At 49.5% G+C, this 24,086-nt stretch overlaps 1 protein-coding gene across 2 annotated transcripts in view; it reads right to left on the bottom strand.

Annotated features, from left to right (window-relative positions):
• Positions 1 to 11,704: 11,704 nt before the first annotated feature.
• Positions 11,705 to 24,086, bottom strand: part of WDTC1 (WD and tetratricopeptide repeats 1) — an 84,221-nt gene continuing 71,839 nt past the window's right edge. Inside the window, exons 10-16 of one of the 2 annotated variants that reach the window (XM_010380387.2) lie at positions 23,914 to 23,989; positions 23,150 to 23,258; positions 22,212 to 22,385; positions 18,901 to 19,136; positions 16,239 to 16,413; positions 14,864 to 15,056; positions 11,705 to 14,137 (exon numbers count right to left, since the gene is read on the bottom strand). In XM_010380387.2, the coding sequence (XP_010378689.2) occupies positions 13,940 to 14,137; positions 14,864 to 15,056; positions 16,239 to 16,413; positions 18,901 to 19,136; positions 22,212 to 22,385; positions 23,150 to 23,258; positions 23,914 to 23,989 (1,161 nt within the window). In that variant the 3' untranslated portion in view covers positions 11,705 to 13,939. The remainder of the gene's footprint in view (positions 14,138 to 14,863; positions 15,057 to 16,238; positions 16,414 to 18,900; positions 19,137 to 22,211; positions 22,386 to 23,149; positions 23,259 to 23,913; positions 23,990 to 24,086) is intronic. The other variant, XM_010380388.2, reaches the window with a different exon arrangement.

Genomic DNA, 24,086 nt, shown 5'->3' with positions numbered 1-24,086 from the left:
ATTTAATCTGCCAACCTTCAATGGCTTCTCATTGCACTTAATATGAAACACAAATATCTTACCATGGCTCACAAAGCCCTGCACCATCTGGACCACGCCCCTTCCTTATTTACTATACTACAGCCATCCTGGCCCTTTTTTTCAGTTCCTCTCATGCACTCCTTCATATTCCAGGGACTTGGCACACACTGTTCCCCTCTGCCTGAAATACTACTCCTACCCACTTAAAGTGGCTAGCTTTCATTCTTCCTGTCTCAGATAAAATATCACTTTCTCAGAGCCCATCCCTGGCCTCCCAATCTAAATGAGAAATCCCCTGTTAATCTCCTGTTCTTTTTCTTCATAGCTTCTTTGTAGCTGTGTACTATTTACCTCACCCACTTGACTGGAAACTGTTTGTCTTGCTCACATGTGTACACCCAATGCCCAGTATAGTGCCTAGCACATAGTATTTGTTTAATCAATATTTGTTAAATTGAATGAAAAGCAAATACTTACAGGCTTGGTATCCCATGCTGGTTACAGTCTAAACGCAGGAAACTAGCTTGTTACCTGCTACCTCTTGGTGTCTCAAGTCTTTTTAATGGGCTTGGGTTGGTGGGCACAGTGCTCAGGCAGAGTGTCAGACCACAGAGCCCTGGCTCCTTTCCTAAGGTCCACATCATCCTACCCTTGGCCTAGGCAGCAGCAGAAACAGGGGCATGAGGAGGGCCAGGTACCTGAAGATAGAAGCCAGATCCTCTGGGGCCGGTCTCCCAGGCTTGGCTTGCCCCCCACCACAACCCATCCACAAGATCTTATTTTTTATTTATTTATTTATTTATTTTTTTTTTTGAGACAAAGTCTCTATCATCAGGCTGGAGTGCAGTGGTGTGATCTCGGCTCACTGCAACCTTTGCCTCCTGGGTTCAAGCGATTCTCCTGCCTCAGCCTCCCAAGTAGCTGGGATTACAGGCGCGTGACACCACACCCAGCTAATTTTTGTATTTAGTAGAGATGGGGTTTCACCATGTTGGCCAGGATGATCTCAATCTTTTGACCTCGTGATCCACCCGCCTTGGCCTCCCAAAGTGCTGGGATTACAGGCGTGAACCACCATGTCCAGCCTTTTTTTTTTTTTTTAAAATGATGGATTCATCCCTGCAGAACACCCCTTCTCACATATACACCTTGGTTCTCTCACCCAATTTAAGAGTCTCTGGCCTGTGCCCCGGACTCCTCTGCTGTTGCTTCCTCCTCACCCATTAACAGATGGGAAATCTCCATCAAAGGCTAATATTTCCTTCCAGGCTTACAGGATCACAGTAGGGTCCTGGAGGAAGCTCCTGTTATGGCTGAGCTTGGGACAGGATTGATAGGTTTCAGAGCTATCCCTCCCCCAACACACACCCCAACCTAAAATAGGAATGACCATCTGGATCCACTTATGGGTTTGGCTGGGGGAGGGAAGGATGCCAGAGCTGAAACTGTCAAGCTGGGAAACCTTTGAGGGTAAGATGCTGCTTATTTGAAGGGTGAGCTTGGGGCATTTCCTCTCTTGGTGGGTGTCAGAGCACCCCCTCAATTGGCCCCATGTATAAGTCCCCAGGACTCACAAATCTCCTCTCTCAGGCTATCTCGCTCCTGGCTTTCAAGGCCCCTCATGATGCCCTCAAATTTTCTTTCCAGATTCATTTCTCACAGTCTCCTTTGGGACTTGCCTGGAGTTAGCCTCACTGGCCTGTTTGCCCTTCACAGAACAAGTCCTGCACTTCATACCTCGTGTGTTTGCTCACACTGTTCCCTCATCGGGGACGTCCTTCCTCTCCTACACTACTTTCAAGGTTTCAGGCAAATGCTCCCTCTTTGCTCCCAGAGCACGAAGGCTGTGTTTCCACCTATTGAATATTCATATGTACTTGCATTAGCATTAGCTGTTTACATGTCTGTCACTCCCAAGAGACTGTGAACTCCTTGAGAAGGGGACTAACTGGATCTTCGGTCCTTGTATCCAACCAGGCAACTGGCAGAAAGGAAGTGCTCAGGTAATGTCACTGGAGTTATTTGTTGACTGTAGATGGTCTCCTTAAGGGCTCTGGGGAAGAATCACCTCAATCCAGGGAAAGAGCCTGAGCCAGGGGCATGCTGCAGTGCACGCAGCATGTGGGAGGGCAGCGTCCTCTCTTCTGCTCAGCCCTTTCTGACCCCTGGAAGCTGGGCCTCTCTCCATTCTGACTCCAAGCCTTCCCATGGTGGGGAGGAGATTAAGGGGACCAACTCAGTGCAAGAAACCATTTCAGAGCAAACCCACTGGCCCTTTAGACATCAGAGTTCACAAAACGACTTCCTTTTCCATTCCATTTTTTGTTTTATTTGGAAATGGAGTCTCCCTTTGTTGCCCTGGCTGGAGTGCAGTGGGGCCATCTTGGGTCACTGCAACCTCTGCCTCATGGGTTCAAGTGATGCTTCTGCCTCAGCCTCCTGAGTAGCTGGGATTACAAGTGCCTGCCATGACGCCCAGTTAATTTTTTTTTTTATTTTTTTTGAGATGGAATCTTGCTCTGTTGCCCAGGCTGGAATGCAGTGGCGCTATCCTGGCTCTCTGCAACCTCTGCCTCCCAGGTTTAAGCAATTCTCCTGCCTCAGCCTCCTGAGTAGTTGGTACTATAGGTGTGTGCCACAATACCTACAAATTTTTGTATTTTTTGTAGAGCCGGGGTTTCACTGAGTTGGCCAGCCTGGTCTTGAACCCCTGACCTCAGGTGATCTGCCCACCTTGGCCTCTTAAAGTGCTGGGATTACAGGCGTGAGTAACTGTGCCCGGCCCCAGCTAATTTTTGTATTTTTACTAGAGATGGGGTTTCACCATATTAGCCAGGCTGGCCTTAACTCCTGACCTCAAGTGATTGTCCACTTTGGCCTCCTAAAGTGCTGGGATTACAGGTGTGAGCCACCACACCTGGCCTCCATTCCATTTTATAAATGGGCTAAGTTACCCAAGGTTATAGAAAGCACAGCTAGGACCAGGATCTAAGTCTCCCACTTTGGGGTGCCCAGTAAAGCATGATGGCTACACATGTGGACTCAGGAGTCAGGCAGCTCAGTGTTTGAACTTCAGCTCTGTCAGTATCTGTCGCACCTTAGAAAAGTAGCAGAACCTGTTAGGGCATCAGTTTCCTTCTCTCTAAAATGAGAAACAGGCCAGGCGTGGTGGTTCACACCTGTAATCCCAACACTTTGGGAGGCCAAGAGGGGAGGATTGCTTGAGCTGAGGAGTTTGAGACCAGCCTGGGCAACGTAGAAAGACCTCATCTCTACTAAAAAAAAAAAAAAAAAAAAAAAATTAGCTGGGCATTGTGGCACATGCCTGCTGTAATTCTAGCTACTTGGGAGGATTGCTTGAGCCTGGGGGAGCCGCAGTGAGCCACTATTTGTTTGTTTGTTTATTTATTTGAGACGGAGTTTCACCCAGGCTGGAGTGCAATGGCGTGATCTTGGCTCACTGCAACCTCCACCTCCCAGGTTCAAGTGATTCTCCCTGTCTCAGCCTCCCGAGTAGCTGGGATTACAGGTGCATGCCACCATGCCTGGCTAATTTTTGTAGTTTTAGTAGAGATGGGGTTTCATCATATTGGTCAGGCTAGTCTTGAACTCCTGACCTCAGGTAATCGCCCACCTCGGCCTCCCAAAGTGCTGGGATTACAGGCGTGAGCCACCACGCCCAGCCAGTGAGCCATTATTAATTTCATCATCCAGGTATTAAGCCTGGATGTTGATAGGTATCTTTTCTGCTCCTCTCCCTCCTCCCACCCTTCCACCCTCCAGTAGACCCCAGTGTTGTCTCCTTTGTGTTCCTAAGTTCTTCTTCTTATTTTTTTTGAGACAAAGTCTTGTTCTGTCACCTAGGCTGGAGTGCAGTGGCATGATCTCAGCTCACTGCAACCTCTGCCTCCTGAATTCAATCGATTCTCATGCCTCAGCCTCTTAAGTAGCTGGGATTACAGGCGCGCACCACCATGCCCGGATAATTTTTGTATTTTTAGTAGAGACGGGGCTTCATCATGTTGACCAGGCTGGTGTTGAACTCCTGGCCTCAAGTGATCCTCCTGCATCAGCCTCCCAAAGTGCTGGGATTACAGGCATGAGCCACTACATTTGACCTGGTGACAACCCCTTTTAGGGCTTTCTAGAGTGATGAGGGGAGACCAGTGTGAGAGTCTCTACATCACTGTAAAATAGGGGTAAACTATGGCCTCATTAGGACCAGGACCTTATTTTATATGTAAAAAAGAATTGAGTGGGAGCAGGAGGCCGAGCAACCAAGTGGCACATTCCTTCTTCAGGCCACCACCCCTGCCAGACATGTTAATATCCCTAGACCTAACAAAGAACTTGGCACGTGTGGGGCACTGAATGATGGCAGAATATACTGGGAAGGACTCACATTTCACAGTAAAATCCAGTGTTCAGCAACCATGCACAATCCCTGTATTTGCTACTCCTCCAGATAATCTGGAGGCCCCAGGAAGGCAAGGAATATGTTGTGTACAATTTTGTTATGCCAGTGCCTAGCCCAATGCCAGACACAGAGTAGGAGTTCAAAAGTATCATGGGCCGGGCATGGTGGCTCACACCTGTAATGCCAGCATTTAGGGAAGCTGAGGCGGGAGGATCACTTGAGCCCAGGAGTTTGAGACCTGCCTGGGCAATATGGCAAGACCCTGTCTCTAATAAAGAAAAAAAAAGCCAGGCGCGGTGGCTCATGCCTGTAATCCTAGCACTTTGGGAGGCTGAGGCGGGTGGATCACGAGGTCAGGAGATCAAGACCATCCTGGCTAACATGGTGAAACCCTGTCTCTACTAAAAATACAAAAAATTAGCCAGGCATGGTGGCGGGCACCTGTGGTCCCAGCTACTCGGGAGGCTGAGGCAGAATGGCATGAACCAGGGAGGTGGAGCTTGCAGTGAGCCGAGATTGCGCCACTGCACTCCAGCCTGGGTGACAGAGCGAGACTCCATCTCAAAAAAAAGTATTGTGACCTATTACATTATAAGAAAATGGTTTATAAAGAATTGTACTAGGCCAGGAGTGATGGCTCATGCCTGTAATCCCAGCACTTTGGGAAGCTGAGGGAGGCGGATCACCTGAGGTCAGGAGTTTGAGACCAGCCTGGCCAACATGCCAAAACTCTATCTCTACTAAAAATACAAAAATTAGCTGGGCATGGTGGCACATGCCTGTAATCCCAGCTACTCGGGAGGCTGAGGTAGGAGAACTGCTTGAACCTGGGTGGTGGAGGTTGCAGTGAGCTGAAATTGCGCCCTGCACTCCAGCCTGGGTCACAGAGTGAGACACCCTCTCAAAAAAAAAAAAAAAAAAAAAAAAAAAAAAAATTGGACTAGGAATTAGGGATCAGGAATCCAGTCCTGGCTTTGGTTCTAATTCACTAGGGGGCCTCAGGCAACACCATCCCTTTTCCTGCCCCTCTTTGAAACTCATGGTCCCTATTTGTACAATGTGGAGAAAGAGCTAGATCAGGGGTTCTCAGCTCTGACTGCATATTAAAAATGAATCTGGGAGCCGGGCACGGTGGCTCAAGCTTGTAATCCCAGCACTTTGGGAGGCCGAGACGGGCGGCTCACGAGGTCAGGAGATCGAGACTATCCTGGCTAACACGGCGAAACTCCGTCTCTACTAAAAAATACAAAAAAACTAGCCGGGCGAGGTGGCGGGCGCCTGTAGCCCCAGCTACTCGGGAGGCTGAGGCAGGAGAATGGCGTAAACCCGGGAGGCGGAGCTTGCAGTGAGCTGAGATCCGGCCACTGCACTCCAGCCTGGGCGACAGAGCGAGACTCCGTCTCAAAAAAAAAAAAAAAAAAAAAAAAAAAAAATGAACCTGGGATGATTTAAAACAATGGATGCCAGCCCAGGTCAGAAACAGAGGACAAAACTCCCATGCTGTTTAGTAGTGGGAGCGCCTCTGAATAGCCACTGCACTCCAGCCTGTGCAACAAAGCAAGACCCCATCTCTTAAGTTAAAAAAAGGAGAAAAAAAAAAAAAAAAAAAAGGACAGATGTCTGCGCTCCACCTCAGACCAGTTAAAACAGAATCTCTGGGGTGGGGCATGGAAAGTTATAAAAGCATCCTAGGTGATTCTGATTTACAGCTAGGGCTGAGAGCCTCTGAGCTAGATGACTTCTCATCACCTTTTAAGTTCTGCAACAATATTTGGGCATGCTCCTAAGCAGAGACAGGAGCAGCCCTCTGGGGCCACAATTGCCCTCCACAAATGCAGAAGTCTCAATTTCTAATCTCTGCTTTACTATAGACTCTCTTATCAGCAGGGCTCATGAATGCTTTGGTTGAGTCACACATGTGGACGCTCTTTAAAAACGGAGCACCACTCATCTTTTTGCTGTCTCTGTAGTTTCGCCTTTTCCAGGAAGTCATATAGTTGGAATCATACAGGATGTAGCCCGTTCAGTCTGGTTTCTTTCACAAAGCAATAAACATTTAAGTTTCCTCCATATCATTTTGTGGCTTGATAGCTCATTTCTGTTTATCCTGAATAATATTCCATTTTATGGCTGTATCAGTTTGTTTATCCGTTCACTTTTTTTGTTTTTTCAAATTGAGACGTTGTCTTGCTCTGTTGTCGCCCAGGCTGGAGTGCAGTGGCACGATCTTGGTTCACTGTGACCTCCACCTCCTGGGTTCAAGCAATTGGCCTGCCTTGGTTTCCCAAGTTGCTGGGATAACAGGTGCACACCACCACTCCCGGCTAATCTTAGTATTTTTAGTAGAGATGGGGTTTCACCATGTTGGCCAGGCTGGTCTCGAACTCCTGATCTCAAGTGATCCACCTGCCTCAGCCTCCCAAAGTGCTGGGATTATAGGTGTGAGCCACCGCACCTGGCCTCCATTCACCTTTTGAGGGGCATCTTGGTTGCTTCCAGTTTTTGGCAATCATGAATAAAGCTGCTATAAACATTCATGTACAGGTTTTTACATGGTCATGTTTTCAACCCCTTTAGTTAAATACCAGGAGAGAGACTGCCACATTGTATGGTAAGAGTATGTTGAGCTTTGTAAGAAACTGCCAAACTGTCTTTCAAAGTGGCTGTACTATTTTGCATTTCCTCTGGCAATGAATGAGAGTTCCTGTTGCTCTACATCCTTGTCAGAATTTGCTGTGGACAGTTTTAACATTTTAGCCATCCTAGTAAGTGTGCAATGTGCAATGGTATCTCATTGTTTTAATTTGCAATTCCCTAATGACATAATGTTAAAAATCTTTTCATATGCTTACTAGTCACCTGTGAATCATCTTTGGTGTGGTGTTCAGATCTTTTGCCCATTTTGAAATTGGGTTGTTTCCATATTGTTGAGTTTTAAGAGTTCTTGGCCGGGCGCGGTGGCTCATGCCTGTAATCCCAGCACTTTGGGAGGCCGAGGCGGGCAGATCACGAGGTCAGGAGATTGAGACCATCCTGACTAACACAGTGAAACCCCGTCTCTACTAAAAATACAAAAAAATTAGCTGGGCGTGGTGGCGGGCGCCTTTAGTCCCAGCTACTCGGGAGACTGAGGCAGGAGAATGGCGTAAACCCGGGAGGCGGAGCTCGCAGTGAGCTGAGATTGCACCACCGCACTCCAGTCTGGGAGACAGAGCGAGACTCCGTCTCAAAAACAAACAAACAAAAAAGAGTTGTGTATTTTTGACTACAAATCCTTTATCTGTGTTTTACAAATATTTCTCCCAGTCCTTGGCTTTTCATTCTCTCCACCGTGTTTTTCACTGAGAAATTTTTTATTTTAATGAAGTCCAACTTACCAATTTTTTTCTTTCCTGGATTGAGGTTTTGGTGTTGTATCTAAAAACTCATTGCCAAACCCAACAAAGTAAGTGGCTGGGACTACAACTCTGATTATGTTAAAGCTATAGATCAAGTTGGATGTTTTTCCTATGTTATCTTCTAGAGGTTTCATAGCTTTGTATTTTAAATTTAGGTCTGTCATCTATTTTGAGTTAACTTTTGTAAACAGTGTTAGGTCAGTAGATTTTTTTTTCATATGCATGTCCAATTGTTCCATCACTGTTTGTTGATAAGACTATCTTTTCTCCATTGAATTGACTTTACTGCCTTGTCAAAGATCAGCTGACTGTGTTTGTATGGATCTATTCCTGGGTTCTCTATTTGTTCCCTTGGCCTATTTGTCTATTCTTTTGCCAGTACCACACTGTCTTGATTATTGTAGCTTGATAGTAAGTCTTGAAGTCAGCAATGTTAATCCTCTGAATTTGTTTTTCGTAAGTATTGTGTTGGTTATTCTGGGTCTTTCTTCTTTTTCTCCATTTCTAACAAGAAGTTTATTTAAACAACAAGATGCTTGATTTGAAGGGAAAACTATTTAGGATTCTTTTTTTTTTTTTTTTTTAAAGAGTAATTTATCCCTACTTACAGACAGATTGCCCTACATGTAAGAGCTATATACAAAAAAAGTTATAAAATTGTCCTTGGTTTTACAATTAATAAATGAAAAACACTAAAATTCTCCAGTTGAATAAAGTATGCAAGGATTTTTGTTTTTTGTTTTTTTGTTAAAATAGTGACAGCAAAATAACATTGCAATATAAGGTAAGAGTTGAATGAGCATGCCACTGATGGAGAAAGGGAGGTAATTTTCAAGAATCAGTATTTTTCCTCACGGGTATATTTTGATTGACATCAAGTGGATGTCATTGGCCATTTAATATTTAAGGCAGCAAAATGCTTGTGAACATACACCCGTTATTTTATGTACAGTAAAGGAATGGGTGAGGGAAAAATAAAAGAATAGAGAAAACTATACTATAGTAATAGTCATGATGTGGTGGAACCAAATTGCAGTTTTCTAATTGAGAATGTAATCTTGATCTATAAGAACAAAGTTCTAGAGTAAAGAGGCATGTTCCTTTTTCAGTAGACAGTTCTTGTCTGTTGCTGAAACACATCAATTGTTATCTTCATCCTCCATTTCCAACTGTGCAGGTGTGTTTGTTTCATTGACTGGTTGCCTGTCAAACTAGAATCTGATCTGTCTCACTGACAAACTCTGTCCTTCACAACAGGCTTTCATTACTCTAGTAAGTGGTATACGACTCTTTTTTTTCTTTTATGAGATGGTGTCTTGTTCTGTCACCCATGCTGGAGGGCAGTGGTGCGATCTTGGCTCACTGCAACCTCCGCCTCCCGGGTTCAAGCAATTCTCCTGCCTCAGCTTCCCAAGTAGCTGAGACTACAGGCACATGCCACCACGCCCGGCTATTTTTTTGTATTTTTAGTAGAGATGGGGTTTCACTATATTGGTCAGGCTGGTCTCGAACTCCAGACCTCAGGTGATCCACCCACCTCAGCCTCCCAAAGTGCTGGCATTACAGGCGTGGGCCACTACACTCAGCCGGTATATGACTTTTAATTTTAAACTGCACCACAGAACCATCCTGCCCTATTACCTTCAAATTTATAAGATTATTGTTCTCAGTCTTGACTCCTTCCTTGGGCTTTTCAGCCACGTGAGTGCTGGAGTCTCCTCAGCTGCTGCTTCACAAATGAGGAACCAGATCTGCACAGAATGAATGAGCACACAAATAGCACCAGCAGAAGCAGAAGAAGGTGGAACAGTTCAACTATTCTGGGTCTTCTACATTTTCATGTAAACTTTAGAATAATCCGTTGGTGATACTCACAAAATAACTTGCTGGGACTATGACCAGGATCACGCTGAAGCTAGAGATCAAGTTGGAAAGAACTGACATCCTAATACTGAGTTTTCCTGTACGTGAACATGGACCATCTCTCCATTTACCTTGGTTTATCAGTTTTGTAGTTTTGCTCATACAAACCTTGTACGTATGTTGTTAGATTTATTCCTAAGTACTTTTTTGGGGGGATGCTAATGAAGGCTGAATAGGTTAAGGACAAGGTGCTTTTAGAACAGTGAAACTATTCTGTATGACAATGTAATGGTGGATACAAGACATGCATTTGTCAAAACCCATAGAACTGTGCAACACAAACAGTGAACCGTAATGTAAACTATGGACTTCAGTTATCATAATGTATCAATACTGATTCATTAATTATAACAAAGTACTAATGCAAGATGTTGATAATTGGGAAAATTGAGCTGGGGAAAGACGGGTATATGAAACTCGTTATACTATCTGCTCAATTTTCTGTAAGCCTAAAACTGCTCTAGAAAGTAAAGGCTATTAATTTTTTTAAAAAATGGAGTACCAACTCCAAATGAAAAGGAGACCCTGGTGAAGTCTTCCAATGCCTCCCTTGCCTACAGGATCAAGTCTATGGTCTCTCACCAGGCACAGGAAATCCTTCACAATTTGACTGCCCCTCCAGTCTACCCTCTACCATCCAGCCAAATGGAGTCATTCAGGGCTCATGAAGGAACCTGGGACTCTGCACTACTCCCTGGTCTGGAACACTGTCCCTTCTTTGCCTGGTCTGGAAATGCCTTCAAGAAGCTTCTGCAGATGTTAATTTGGGTACACAGAGGAATGATACCAGCCCATAGTATCTGCTTTATAATACCACCTATGGTATTTCTGGCAGGACCTCTCAGTAGTTTCAGTAGTGAAACTACTGTTCCCACAGACTAAACCACAGTTCCCAAACTGTGCATCGAGGCACCTGAGGGCACCCACAGCAAATTCACAGGGGGCAAAGTAGGGTATTTTGAAAGATAGTCAACATCTTTGGCTAATGAGTGAACTACTAGCTCAAGGTAGTTCACAGTTCCATTATTAGATTATGCCACAATCCTTTTGATTATGTCATCTTTAAGAAGCTGGGTCTTTAGTGGTTGCTGTGATAAAAAGCAAATGAAAGTCGATGTGGGACAGGAAATGAAAGTAGCAGTATCTGCTTTCATTAGAAAATTTAACAAGTTGTTCAGTGCCCAATGGGCGGCATAGATTCCGTTAGTAATTGCAGTTGTTTAAGAATGACCGCACCACGGGTGCGGTGGCTCATGCCTGTAATCCCAGCACTTTGGGAGGCTGAGGCGGGCAGATCATCTGAGGTCAGGAGTTTGAGACCAGCCTGGCCAAGGTGGTGAAACCCCGTTTCTACTAAAAATACAAAAAATTAGCTGCGTGTGGTGGCAGGCGCCTGTAATCCCAGCTACTTGGGAGGCTGAGGCAGGAGAATCGCTTGAACCCGGGAGGCGGGGGTTGCAGTGAGCGGAGATTGCACTATTGCACTCCACCCTGGGGGACAAAAATGAAACTCTATCTCCAAAAAAAAAAAAAATTAAAAATAAAAATAAAAATACAAAAAAAAAAAAAAATTAGCCAGGCAAGACTCCGTCTTGAAAAAAAAAAAAAGAATGAAATATTGTTTCTTCCAATTCAGATGTATTATTTTTTAAATGGCAACTAACTTGTTAGGACATAAATACTTTTTGAGTGATTTGGGCTTAACTACTTAATAAATTGAACTGTTAGGTATTTCTTTTGGCTTAGAGGCTCCATGAAAAAATTACTGAGATGGTAATGGTGCTGTGAGCTAAGGAAGTTCAGGAACCTCTAGTCTAAGAGATTATCTAATCCAGGGCACATCAAAAACTTGCATATGTGAAATCAATTTAGTGGGTTATAACTATATTTTCCCTAATAAAACAGAAAGGTAAGCAGAGCACATTGCATGTAGCAAGGGTAAATATTATTGTGTAAAACTTTTGTTCATTATATATATATATATATACACACACACGCATATATATACAAGTAATCATGTGTATATTGGGTCACAATGTAAATTGGTTTGAAAAACCACTAAGATTCCAAGCCCCTTATTTTACTGATGAAAAAACAGCCGGAGAGTGAAAGCTGATGATTACAAATCACAGCCATGAGAGCTCGGCTCTGCACTCAGTCCTGCTGGGCGGGGTGGTCACTGCTCACAGTGACCCTTCAAGGCAGGATTCTGCCCAGTAGAGGTGTGGTTACTCAAAGTCATAGAGCTACAGAGGTGAGGGACCAGGTGCCCTCACTTTGGTTCCAATACCCATCTGCACCCCACAAATGCCACCAGCCACACCTAGAACAAAATGGTTTTAATCAATTGCGTCACCCTCACTCTCCTGGGAGCGGAGCAACAAAAAGGCTCGGCTCCTGCCCCCAGAGGACAGTAAGGCTTATGTGTCTCTCCACACTGCAGGGCCCAGGCTGGGCAGGCAGGGGGTGGGAAGCAGGACAGGAGGCAGGGAGGGAGGGTGGGAGGCAGGGAGGAAATGGCAGGTGGCTGGAACACAAGAAAGCAAAGGGGACCCAGCTGATCCTTGGGCCCCAGGGCCCAGCCCCAATACTCCTGCTCTCCCTTCTCCCTGGCTAGAGAAAGGTCACGGAGAAGAGACAGGGGAGCAGGGCCCAGCAGCAGGAGAAGCAGCAGCAGCTGTTTCCGTCACCAATAAATATACTTCATTACCAAGCTAGAAGAGAGGGATGGGAAGAGGGACTGGGGTGGGAAGGAAGGGGGAGAAGCTGCCACCTGTGTTGCTGGGATTAAAGCAATGAGATGGTGCCAGACCCCCCACCACTATCCTCACCCTCCCCTTGTCTTCTTAAAACTGTGAAAAAGCTTTTAACATGGCCCTCCTGTCTCCAGGGCTGCTCTGAAGCCTGACTGAGAGGAGGCACCTGGCAGAGACAGGGGCTGAGGAAGGGAGGGAGGGAGTAGAGGGAGAGGAGAAGGGAGGCTGCTTTTCCCCAGGGGCTGCAGCTGGAGGGCTGGAGCCCAGTAAGCACTGAGGGGAAGCAGGGAGGGAGAGAGGGGGAAGGATGAACCAACTACCTGGAGCAGCTGGAGCTAAGAGCCAGGGGGCAGAGGGGAGGGGAGGCCTGGTGAGTGGTGGGTTGATCGCTGCATCCAGTGTAAAGCTTGGGGCTGCTGGGGAGGGAGGGGCCGAGTAAGGGACTTTCCCATCTGAGTGGCTCAGGAGACCCACCCCTCTCCCCTCAGAGCAGCAGGGGCAGAGAAAAGCCATCACTTCTTTGGTCTTTGTGGCGGCTCAGCATGTGGGATGGGAAGGAGGGCAGAAAGGACAGAGAAGGGCCCTTAGCAGGAAGTGCCACCTCAGCAGAGTAGGCCTGGCTGGGAGCTCTGGCAGAAAGGTCACAGTGAGGCTGAGGAGCGCCCAAGAGGAGAACGGCCATAGTGCAGAAGTGCTGGCATGGATGGGTGGGGTAAGGTGCAGTGCCCCACCCTCTGCCAGGGCCCTTGGGAAAGGCAGAGCCTCCAGAGGTGGCCAGTGAGAGTAGGTGCAGGGCCAGAGCTAGTAGCCAGGAGAGGAGTGAGGGTGCTCCACTGTGACCTCAGCAGGTAGCCTGGTCTTGCCCACTCCAGGGCTCCCGTCCTTCCTTTTGGTTCTGCTCTAACACTAGTGGCTCTGGGGGGAGGGTGGGACCCATCCTTTTTCAAAACCTTTCCTGAAGACCACAGGGGAGCTAGCCTTGCAGGCTAGGGAGCAAGAGTGGCAACAGGCCAAGGTGAGCCCTTACCAATTGGGAATCCCACTCCCCCTCCTGCTGCCAGCTGAAGGGCAGGACAGTCCCTGAAGACAGTTCAGCTTGTTCTTCCCCACCTGAGGCAGAAGGGATTCTGAGGCAGGCCAGAGCCCTCCAGGGACATGGAAGCAGGAGGTGGGGGGGCATATGGAGGGGTATCCCCTCCTGCTCTTTTTTTCAGGGCTGGGGATAGTCAGGGGACAATCAGCCCAGAGTCTGAAAGCCAGCAAGTTGTAGCAACCTCCACCCCTAATGCCAAACTAACAAACAAAACAGGGGAAATGAAAAAAAGTGGGGTGGGGAAGACAAACCAAAACAGAATCCCCCCGACCTCCTGCCCAGGGCGGAGGGTCCAGCCAGTAGCAGGGGCTGGGTACCAGGGCTGGAGGGTCTAGCTGGGCCGGCACTGCACCTGGCCCTCAGAGCTGTCCTCATCATCAGAGGCCCCGGCACCTCCACTGCTCAGGCCCGTGATCCGGTAGCCCATGTTGAGCAGCATCACCTCCAACGGGTCTGCATTCATGCGCCGCTGGTTGGCCTGCGAAGCACCCTCCATATCTTCCACGACTCGGCCTGTGAGGTCTTCACTCTGTGGTGGAGAAAGGGGTAACACACGTGAGGCTCAGGGAGGGAGAGACACCAGGGTACACGTATAGGGGCGGGGGAGGGAAATACACAGACTAAACAACTCTTCCTTCATCGTTCTTTCTCCTCTCCCCTCAATGGGGAATCTTCTCTTTAAAAGTCACAGCAAATTATCTTGGGAATCAGACATACCACTTGACTTTTGTTTTGCCAGCTGGGAAGAGGGAAGCAGTAGGGCAGAACGGAAGGGGAGGCACCAAGCCAGCTTCCCTGGCTACCCACCCTGGGAGTGGAGGGGACTACACTGTCCTAAGTGTCCTTGTGGGCTGGACACTTCACAGGCATCTCGTTTACTCCTCACTGCAACCTTTCAAGGTGATGCTGTCATTCCCATTCCCCATGTACAGATGATTAAGAGCCTGGGTGAGAGATGGTGAAGTCTCTCAGGCAGTGAGGAGACTGGATTCAAACTTAGGCCTACCAGATGCCAAAGCCTGCATAGCTCCCTTGTGACCAGGGCCTCTGCACAGTTTCTAGGCAATTGCCACTGCATTTGGAGCTTCTGGAATCTGAGGACACAGCCTTGGGCCCCAGGGTAAGAGCTTACTCAGCAGCTTCTAGCCTCTGGGTGGCTCATTTCTCTTCCCTGCGTTAGCAGGCTCCACTGGAGCCTTCCAGAGTCCCTGCCCTCCTCTCTGCTTGGCTTTGGTCACCTTGACTGCACTCTCACCTCTGGTCGGGGGTTCCAGAGCCGCACAACAGGATCGATGCCGCTGGTGGCCAGGAAGCAGTAGCTGGGGTGTGGCTGCAGGCAGTTGACAATGGACTCATCCCCTTGGAGCACACGAACCAGGTTGGTGGTCTCCTTTTCCCAGATGAAGAAGGAGCCATCATCAGAGCCACTGACGATATACTGAGCGTTGCTGGCGGGGGGGCAAAGGGCAGGGAGGTCAGGTGGGGTACTGCCCTATAGCCTCAAGCAGAGGCTACATGGCCTAGGTAAAGGGGGAGCAAGGAAGTCTGCAGCCACTCAGTCCCCCACACGCTGGGGTGTGCACTTGACCCAGAACTCCATGTACATAGCCCTGGTCACTGTTCTCTTAAACCCAGGGCCAGCGACTGCCTGTATTTCTCCAAGACAGTCTCCCCCACAGTTCATTATTCCCTCCTTGGGCCAGGATCATCTTACATCATCTCTCGGGTCTCTAAAATACCCTGTTCTAAGCCTTCCCTGAGCAGTCCCAGGCTTCTGGCATCCAGAATCCTCATAAAGCCCTTCACACACCACTGACATTTAGAGGGCATCTTGATGGATTCTTTTTTTTCTTAGAGACAAGGTCTCGTTCTGTCACCAAGGCTGGAGTATAGTGGCATGATCATGGCTCACTGTGGCCTTAACTGGTCCTCCCATGTCAGCCTCCTGAATAGCTGGGACTACAGGTGCATGTCACCACACCCAAAAAATTTTAAAAATTTTTTTGTAGAGATGGAGGTCTATGCTGTCCAGGCTGGTCTCAAACTCCTGGGCTCAAGCGATCCTCCCACTTCAGCCTCCTCAAGTGCTGGGATTATAGGCATGAGCCACTGTGCCTTGCCTATGGAGAGATTCTTGATTCATGTTCATGTGTCTCACCTACCCAAAGAAAGTACATCTACAAATGAGGGGTGGGGGTGATGGTGTCTGAAACACAGAGTTTGTCCCTTAGCACAAAACAGATGTGCCAAGATTCCCAGCCTTGGAGGGCTGCTGCCTCACTCCCAAACAGAGGGAGTCTCCCTGAATGCAGATAAAGCAACCAAGCTCTGGCACATGCAGACAGAGGGAGAAGGAGGTGGGGGATGAAGGAGTAGTCCGGGCACTGTGCTGGAGGCTCTACTTGGATTATCTTATTAGTCCTTGTTATGGCCTCATAAGTGGGCATGGCAGGTTGGTCATCTCATAGATGAAAAAACCTCAGAGGCTGACAAAGGTGAAGCCATTTGCCCAAGGGTACAGAGGCAGAGCAGGGATTTGAGATTCTTCTCTAAAACCATTGTGCCCCAACACTCCCCACTCAACCTCCTGCTGCCAACTGGGCTGCACCCTCCTCTTCAGGGCCTCGGACCTGCCAAAGAAATTGGCCTCCTTGATATCCGTGGTGGTGTTGCAGTGGCCGCAGTAGCGGAATTGATAGTCGTAGCTTCGCTCCCGCAGCACCATTTCATCCTCTGAGATGGAGTCCTTGCGGCTTGTGCTGCGGAGGCGGACTGGGGCGCCGCCACCAGGTCCCTTCTTCTCCTCTGGGGGCAGAGATCCAGAAAAGGTAAGCGTCCTGTTCCTTTCTCTGCTTCCCTATTTCCCCCCAACTACGGCTCTGTTTTCAGTCTAAAGTCAGACAACATAGAGCTACCTGCCTCCACCCTTATCCTGGAAAATTGGGGAAAGGTTGTGAGGAAGATGCATCTTTGGATCTAGCCCCTGAGGATGTTCAAGAGGAGACCTTTGATGCCAGGAGGGCCCTCGTTCAGGTCCCTAAATGAGGGCCTGAAAGCCCTAAGGATGCAGAGACTCAAAGTGTGTTTCTGTGGAGATGAGAGGCAGGGGAGGGTAGAGTGAGGCACTAGCAAAGAGAGAATGGGTGACTTTTTTTTTTTTCTTTTTCTTTTTGAGATGGAGTCTCGCTCTGTCACCCAGGCTGGAGTGCAGTGGCATGATCTCGGCTCACTGCAACCTCCACCTCCAGGGTTCAAGCAATTCTCCTGCCTCAGCCTCCTGAGTAGCTGGGACTACTACCAGGCACGTGCCACCACATCCAGCTAATTTTTGTATTTTTAGTAGAGATGGGGTTTTACCACGTTGGCCAGGCTGGTCTCGAACTCCTGACCTCAGGTGATCCACCTGCCTCTGCCTCCCAAAGTGCTGGGATTACAGACATGAGCCACCGAGCCCAGCCTGGGTGACTTTTATAAACAGATTCATAGCGCTTAGGGCAGTAAGGACCATGCCCTTACCCTCTGGAAGATAAGTTATTAGGGTCCCAAATGAGAGACACTGATCAGTTAAGTGACAGGTATTCACACAAGTTTTCTCAGTTCCTTAAAAGTGACTCACTCGTGCCTGCTTCAGGGCCTTGGAGCATCCTGGTCCGTATGCCAGGAGCTCTGCATCTCCCACGGCTACACTTTGTTGTTGTTGGAGATAGGATTTTGCTGTTACCCAGGCTGGAGTGCAGTGGTGTGATCATGGCTCACTGTAGCCCTGACCTCCTGGGCTCAAGTGATCCTCTTGCCTCAACTGCCCGAGGAGCCAGGACTACAGGTGTGTGCCACCATCCTAGACTAATTTTATTTTATTTTATTTTTTTTGAGACGGAGTCTCACTCTGTCACCCAGGCTGGAGTGCAGTGGCCGGATCTCAGCTCACTGCAAGCTCCGCCTCCCGGGTTTACACCATTCTCCTGCCTCAGCCTCCCGAGTAGCTGGGACTACAGGCGCCCGCCACCTCGCCCGGCTAATTTTTTGTATTTTTTAGTAGAGACGGGGTTTCACCATGTTAGCCAGGATGGTCTCGATCTCCTGACCTCGTGATCCGTCCATCTCGGCCTCCCAAAGTGCTGGGATTACAAGCTTGAGCCACCGCGCCCGGCTGGCTAATTTTTTAAATTTTTCTTTTGTTGAGACGGGATCTTGCTATGTTGTCCTGACTGACACTGAACTCCTGGGCTCAAGCAATTTTCCCATGTCGGCCTCCCAAAGCGCTGGGATTATAAGCGTGAGCCACTGCACTAGGCCACACAGCTATATTTTGTATTTAGTTAATGCTTCCTTTGGATCCTTTAGATCTTAGCTTAAACGTTTCTTCCTGAAGAACCCCAGAATGCCATCAAGCCCCCCCCAACACACACACCATTCAGGCCCCATGGCACTTGTCATACTTTTTGTTTCTCCTTTATCACTTGGTTCCTTCACTAGACTGCACATGCCATAAACAAAGAAATTCCATGTGACTTAGTCACAGCTCTATTCCCAGGACCCAGCACAGTGCCTGACACATGGCAGGTGTCTGATAACTATTCATTAAACAAATGAATTTATCACATGGTTGGTAAACTGCAAAGGAGAGAGGTGAAGATCCATGTCTGCCTCCTGTGAGCTCACCGTTCATGTTTACAGACCACACACCAATGACCCAGTTCATTCTCCAGCACACTGAGGTGAGCTGGGCAGGGCTTCGTGCTCTTTGTGCAGGTAAGGCAGTAGGTAGAGAGGCTGTGCTTTCTCCAAAGCCACATAGTCACGTAGTGGAGCTGCATTTGGAACCCAGGCCCTACATTCCAAGCCTGAGGCATTTCTACTGCTCTGCGCTATTGTCTCCGCTGCACTTGTACATTTGGAACAAACACAACGACCAACTTCTGCTTCTCAGATGCCCAAGTGGAACCACCAGGGCCCTGTCTGAGCAGGTGAGAATGCCTAGTGGGAGCCTGACTGAGCTCAGCTTCCTCCTATCCTGGGCACCAGGCACTCCCCCAGGTGCTTTAAACATGCCATTTAAACATGCTGATCCTCAATAGAAACGCTCAGTGGGAGGTGCTGGCATGTCTCCTTCCTTTTCAGACAAGGAAACACTCTCAGAGAGAGACCAAGTAACTGCCCCAAGGTTGCATGGTTTCCGAATCAGCATCTGAACCCAGGCCTCTCCAATCCCGGAACCATGACCTCTCCAGAATGTCATGCAGCATCTCAAAGAGAAAGAGTAACAGCACCCCCTCCTCAGTGCCCACTCACCACTATCATTTTTGGAGAAGAGGGCAGCTGTGATGTCACGACCCAATGCATCACAAGCGCTGCTGTGGGCCTGCTCCGGAAATTTCCCTTTGAAGTCGTCCAGGCACTCCAGGGCTTCAGCCACATACTTGAGCTCAAAGAGGCAGCGGGCCAGGCGAAAGTGTGCCTTCAGGTGGCATGGGTTTAGAGAGATGGCCTTGAGGCAGTCCCTCAGGGCATCATAGTGGTCACCATCCCTGGGAAGGTGGGGAAGAGTGGCTTAGAGGTGGAGCCACGTGGCAAGCAAGGGGTCCCTACTCAGTCTCCTCTACTTCCTGTGGCCACCCCGGCCCACCACTGACAGATCTCATGGCAAGGGGACTTGAGGACGAAGAGAATCCTGGCTCAGCCTAGGCCTCCCCCATCAGGAGACAGTATGGCTAAGGAGCAAGCCAGGAAACCCTGAGGTCTTGAGGGTGGCAAAAGCTGGTGTCAGGCTGCCCTCTGCTGGGCACAGAGTGCAAATGCACACTGGCTCACCCCAGGCACCCGCAGCTCTGCAGCAGAAGGCCTGGCATCTTGCCCACCACAGGCTCCCCAAGCCCTCCTTCTCTCTTCCCCCATCCACCTCCTCAAATCACCCCCAGCTGGCCTTCAGAGCCATGTCCAAGGCAGGGGGCCCTCAAGGACAGTTCTGTGGTCTGGGGAAGCCAGAAGTGCCAGGCTGGGGATGCAGGGTCTGATCAGCAGGCAGCAAGCCCTCAGCCAGACCCCCCTCTGTCCTGGCTGACTGATCCACAGCAGCTGTGGCCTCTACCTCCTGGGGCTGGAGGATGGGGCCTGACAGTCTGGCAGAGTCGGCTCTCTGGAAGCTGATGGTAAGGGGGGTTGTGCACACCAGGAGCTCCAAATCGTCCCTACTCACTTCTCCAACCTCCTGAAGCATGGATGAAGGGAAGTGGGAGTGCTTTTAGTGGGGAAGTGGGGAAAGAGGAAGTGAAAGGAGATCAGAGAAGCCCCTCCTTTTCCCAACCTGTGCCAGAATATAGGAAGCACACTCCCCCAGCACCCACAGACCTGTGCTTGCCTCTTGTCTGGAAAGCCAGACGGGCCACAGGAGCTGCTTCTTTGGAAGCCCCCCTTTTTTTTTTTTTTCAGCTGGGCTGGGGTAGGCCTAGGACTCAACTGCGCCAAGCAGCAATAAGAGACACCCCCTAGAGTTAATGGCCCCGTCTCCAAGGGCACAGCTCACAACAATCCGGCATGGCTAAGGCAGGTCTGACATGGGAAGGTCCTTCCCAAGCCTCCTTCTGCAGCACTCAGAGGGAGCACCCAGTCCTTGGAGCAGCCATGCTCAGACCAGCAACCAGCAGCTCAGCCCATGTGGGGGCAGGCAGGAAACAGAGCTGCTTCAATGGTATGGCCTGCGTCAGGATGAGTGGCTGTGACGAAGGAGCAGGCACTGTGTGGAAACCCAATTACTGCCTGCAAGGTGCCCCTCAGAGCTCCTGGGGAGAGCCAGACCAGAGACCAGCCAGGAGCCAGAGGGTGACAGCTCCCACTGCATCCAGGAGCAGATGGCAGCCCGGGGGAGACTGGCCTAGGACAGAATGTGACATTCTAGGGGTCACTGGCAGGCATGTGGGGATGGGGGTTGAGAGCAGGCTGGCCCCAGGGCTCACCCTTCCTAGACTCATTGCCAGATCAATCTCCCTGAAAGGACAGCCCTCGGCACATCCCTCTCCTGCTCAGAACTCTCCAGTAGCTGCCCATCATGCACTGAATCGAGGCCAACGTCACCGCTCTGCATTCCAAGCCCTCCCTAGGCCGGCCCCAGGCTACCTCACAGACTCATCTCCTGCCAGTCCCTCTCCGAACCCTCTGCTCCAGCCAAATGGATTTGCTGTTCTGCAAACAAGCTCTTCAGTCAGTCCCCCACCCCCACGCCTTTGTTCACACCATTTCATCTCCCTGGAATGTCCTTCCCCCACAGGCCCCTCCTCTCCTTCATCTCCTGTCTAAGCCTGCCTACACTTAAAGCCCATTCAGACGCCATGTCTTTCTGATGCTTCCCTGCTCCCCAGCTAAAGCGACCCAACTTTTCTTGATGCCCACAGCCCTTTACCTGACCATTTACAAGACTCACTGCTTTCTATCTCTTTAATGCTGAAGTATGTCCACTACTTTACCCACTGTCCGGCAGCTCCTCTGGAGCACAGGAACTTTGTGTACCTAGTACCTAGCACATAGTAGGAGTTCAGAGAACATGCTGAGGGCACATATGGATTGGGAAAACACCAACTTCACTTAGCAAGAATGCAGGAGTGAAGCTGAGCTCTCAGCCTACAGCTTGGATGAGGACCACTGAGTTCTACCCAACTGTTGGACAGAGAGGTGAATCAACTCAGGATTCACCCAAAACAGTCATCTCCTGGGTTTGGCTGCCACTTGAGCCCTTGGCCAACTCCTGATGCCTCAGCTAAGGCTGGGGGATAGCATCTTCCCCACTCCTACCTAGCACTACCATCCTGCTGACTTGGGTGGGTTTCTTAAGCTTCCCTCTCTGGCCTGCCTAGTTGCAGCCAGACGATGGCACACCAGCTGGCCTGTCTGTCTGGGCAGAGCCGACGGATGCCAGACGGAGCAGAAATGGCTGTGGGCCCAGCTCTATCCATCTCTAGTCCTGGCCCTGGCTGGGGGATGGGGGGCGGGGTCTGTATGTCTGCTTGCCTGCTGGTGCTGCAGGCAGAAGGGCTGGGGGCCCTGATGGTCTCCAAAGATGAGTTCTTTCGGATATGGTCTACTTCTTTATTACCAGCCACCATACCCTAGTGTGACGCATAGCCAGCTTTGGATTTCTGGGATATGGTTTGTACTCAGTCCAAAGGGTCTAAGAACACAGAAAGCAAGCCTTAGTGGGGGCAAGGGACTGCAGAATATTTTAGACACATACCAACTGAATTCACCAAACCCCTCATTTCCACTTAGCAAGATTCCACCGCTCTTCAAAGTCCAGTTCTCCAATGGTTGGGACTAACAATCCTCAACTCCTACTTCCCTAGGGGCCACAGCACTTTATAATAATATGCCATGTAGGAACTAGCTTTGAACATGTTCCACATAACTGTGAGCTTCCTTAGTGCTTGATTGGCGCCTGCCCACCATTAGCCTGGAGGTGGGGAGGAGAGGCCAAGAAGCCCTAAGAGGCAGCAATATGTTCCTGCCACCTTCCCTGGATGCCTTGGCAACTTGGCTCCATCAGGCCCCTGCCTTTTGGTCCAGTTGCTTTGTCCCTCATCCTGACCCAGATCCCCTCTGCAGTGGCCACTCACCACTTGCGCTTCATGTAGGCTGCTGCTCGGTTTCCATAAAGCATGGCATTGTGAGGGGCCCTCTGCACAGCCTTGCTGTAAAGCTGAATGGCTTGGGTCCACTGCTGGCAGGCAAAAGCCTCATTGGCTTGCTGTTTCACACGCTCCAGGTATGGCGGTAGCTCTACTTGGGGGCTGCAGGGGAAATACAGCCAAGTCAGAACAGTCAAAGAAGGTCAGAGCAGCCCCTGAGGAAGTCTGTAACATAGCCTGAGGGTCACCCAGGTTTTCTTGGCCCCTGGAATCTGACTGCTTTCTGGAAGAGGGGACCACTACCCTGGCCTGGGCTATTACCTATTACCGTGATAGGGAACAGACACCATTCCAAATACTCTCAGCCAGTGAAAAGAGGAAGGGCAGAAATGAAGCTGTACTCAAACTCCTGGGCATGGCAGTAGCTGACACCACCTGCCTCCATACTGAGCTGAACCTTATGACCACCCAAGTCTCTCCTATGGATCACTGTCTAAAGAATTCTATTTCTCTCAAGGCTAGGGAATTTGAGCACCTCTGTATCCAAAGCCTAGCACAGGGCCTGGCAGAGAAAAGAGGCAAGGATATGCTATAGGATGGGGAATAATATAATGGGGAGGCCCATTTGTATGCAGCCCCTTTTTGGAGAGAGCTCAGTGCCAAGAGGCAGCTAGCCCCTGGGTCCTGACCCCAGTTACTGGTACCAACAGGCTAGAGCTACAGTCTGACCATGACTAGTGTCCTGCCAGGCAGAGGGGCACTGGAAACACTAGCCACCCTCCAAGAAGCCTCTTTGCCTTGGTCCTCACTCTCTGGGATGCATGATTGGGTATGGGTCAGGAGGAAAATTTACAGGTTATGTCCCTCCCTCCAGTACATATAGTGTAACTGGGGCTTGGAGGGTTGGACAAGCCAGCTGGCCTCACCTGACATGTCCCCTACTCTCCGGCAGCCGGAAGCCATTGCTATGAAGGTGCAGGCCATTGGACACACCGTTGGATACACCATTGGTGGACATCTTGCCATTCTGGACTTCTGGCAGGAGATAGTGAGAAAGTAACAGCAACAACTCAGGAAGAGGACCCATTTCTTCCTGGCAGCCCTCCAGCTTCCATCACAGGGTCTGATGGTTCCATCGTGGGACTACTCTCCCAGAGTAAGAACCATTCCCAGAAAGCAAGTTCTGACATAAAGAAAAGCCCGTGCGCCCTCTGCTGGCTGGCGAGAGACACAACTTCACTGTGGCATTACTCAGCTGGGGCTCGGGCTAGGGCTGGGGCTGGGGCTGGGGCTGGGGCTGGGGCTGGGGGTGGGGCTGGGGCTGGGGCTGGGGGTGGGAATGGAGGGAGGATGTGCCTAAATCAACTGCAGGCCCCAGGAAGAAATCAATGAGAAGACTGGGCCAGGATACAAAGGAGAGGGGAACTACTTCAGGTTCTCAAGAGCCAAGCCATGGAAGGAACCTGTCTGTCTTTCCAGAGGGAAGCAAAAAGGGCAGTGATGCAAAGCTCTTGAAGAGATCTCTGCTCTATTGTCATCTTCTTTCTTACTGCATAGGCAGGGTTATTTCAGAGATCTGCTCTTTTTGAAGATCCCCGTCCAGAGTAAAGGGCAGGCTTCTCAGCAGGTGTAGCATGCACTCAAGCTCCCCTACACCGCCTCAGCAGAGATACCCTAAGGGAGAACTTACCCCCTGAGGAGTGGCACTTTCTAGGTAAGAGGAAGGTGTACGGCCGCTGCTTGTAAGTCAAGTCAAACAAATAAACCTAGAGTTGAGGGGACAAAAAAAGAGATGGAAGCTGTGAGGTAAAGATGTGGTTGAACCAGTAACTAGGACTGCTTCTCAAGAACCAGGGTCTTGGA

Source organism: Rhinopithecus roxellana, chromosome 12 (assembly GCF_007565055.1).
Source record: "Rhinopithecus roxellana isolate Shanxi Qingling chromosome 12, ASM756505v1, whole genome shotgun sequence".
NCBI classification, from domain to species: domain Eukaryota; kingdom Metazoa; phylum Chordata; class Mammalia; order Primates; family Cercopithecidae; genus Rhinopithecus; species Rhinopithecus roxellana.
Note: the sequence above shows the minus strand (reverse complement) of the source record. Positions and strands in the feature narration are given on the sequence as shown.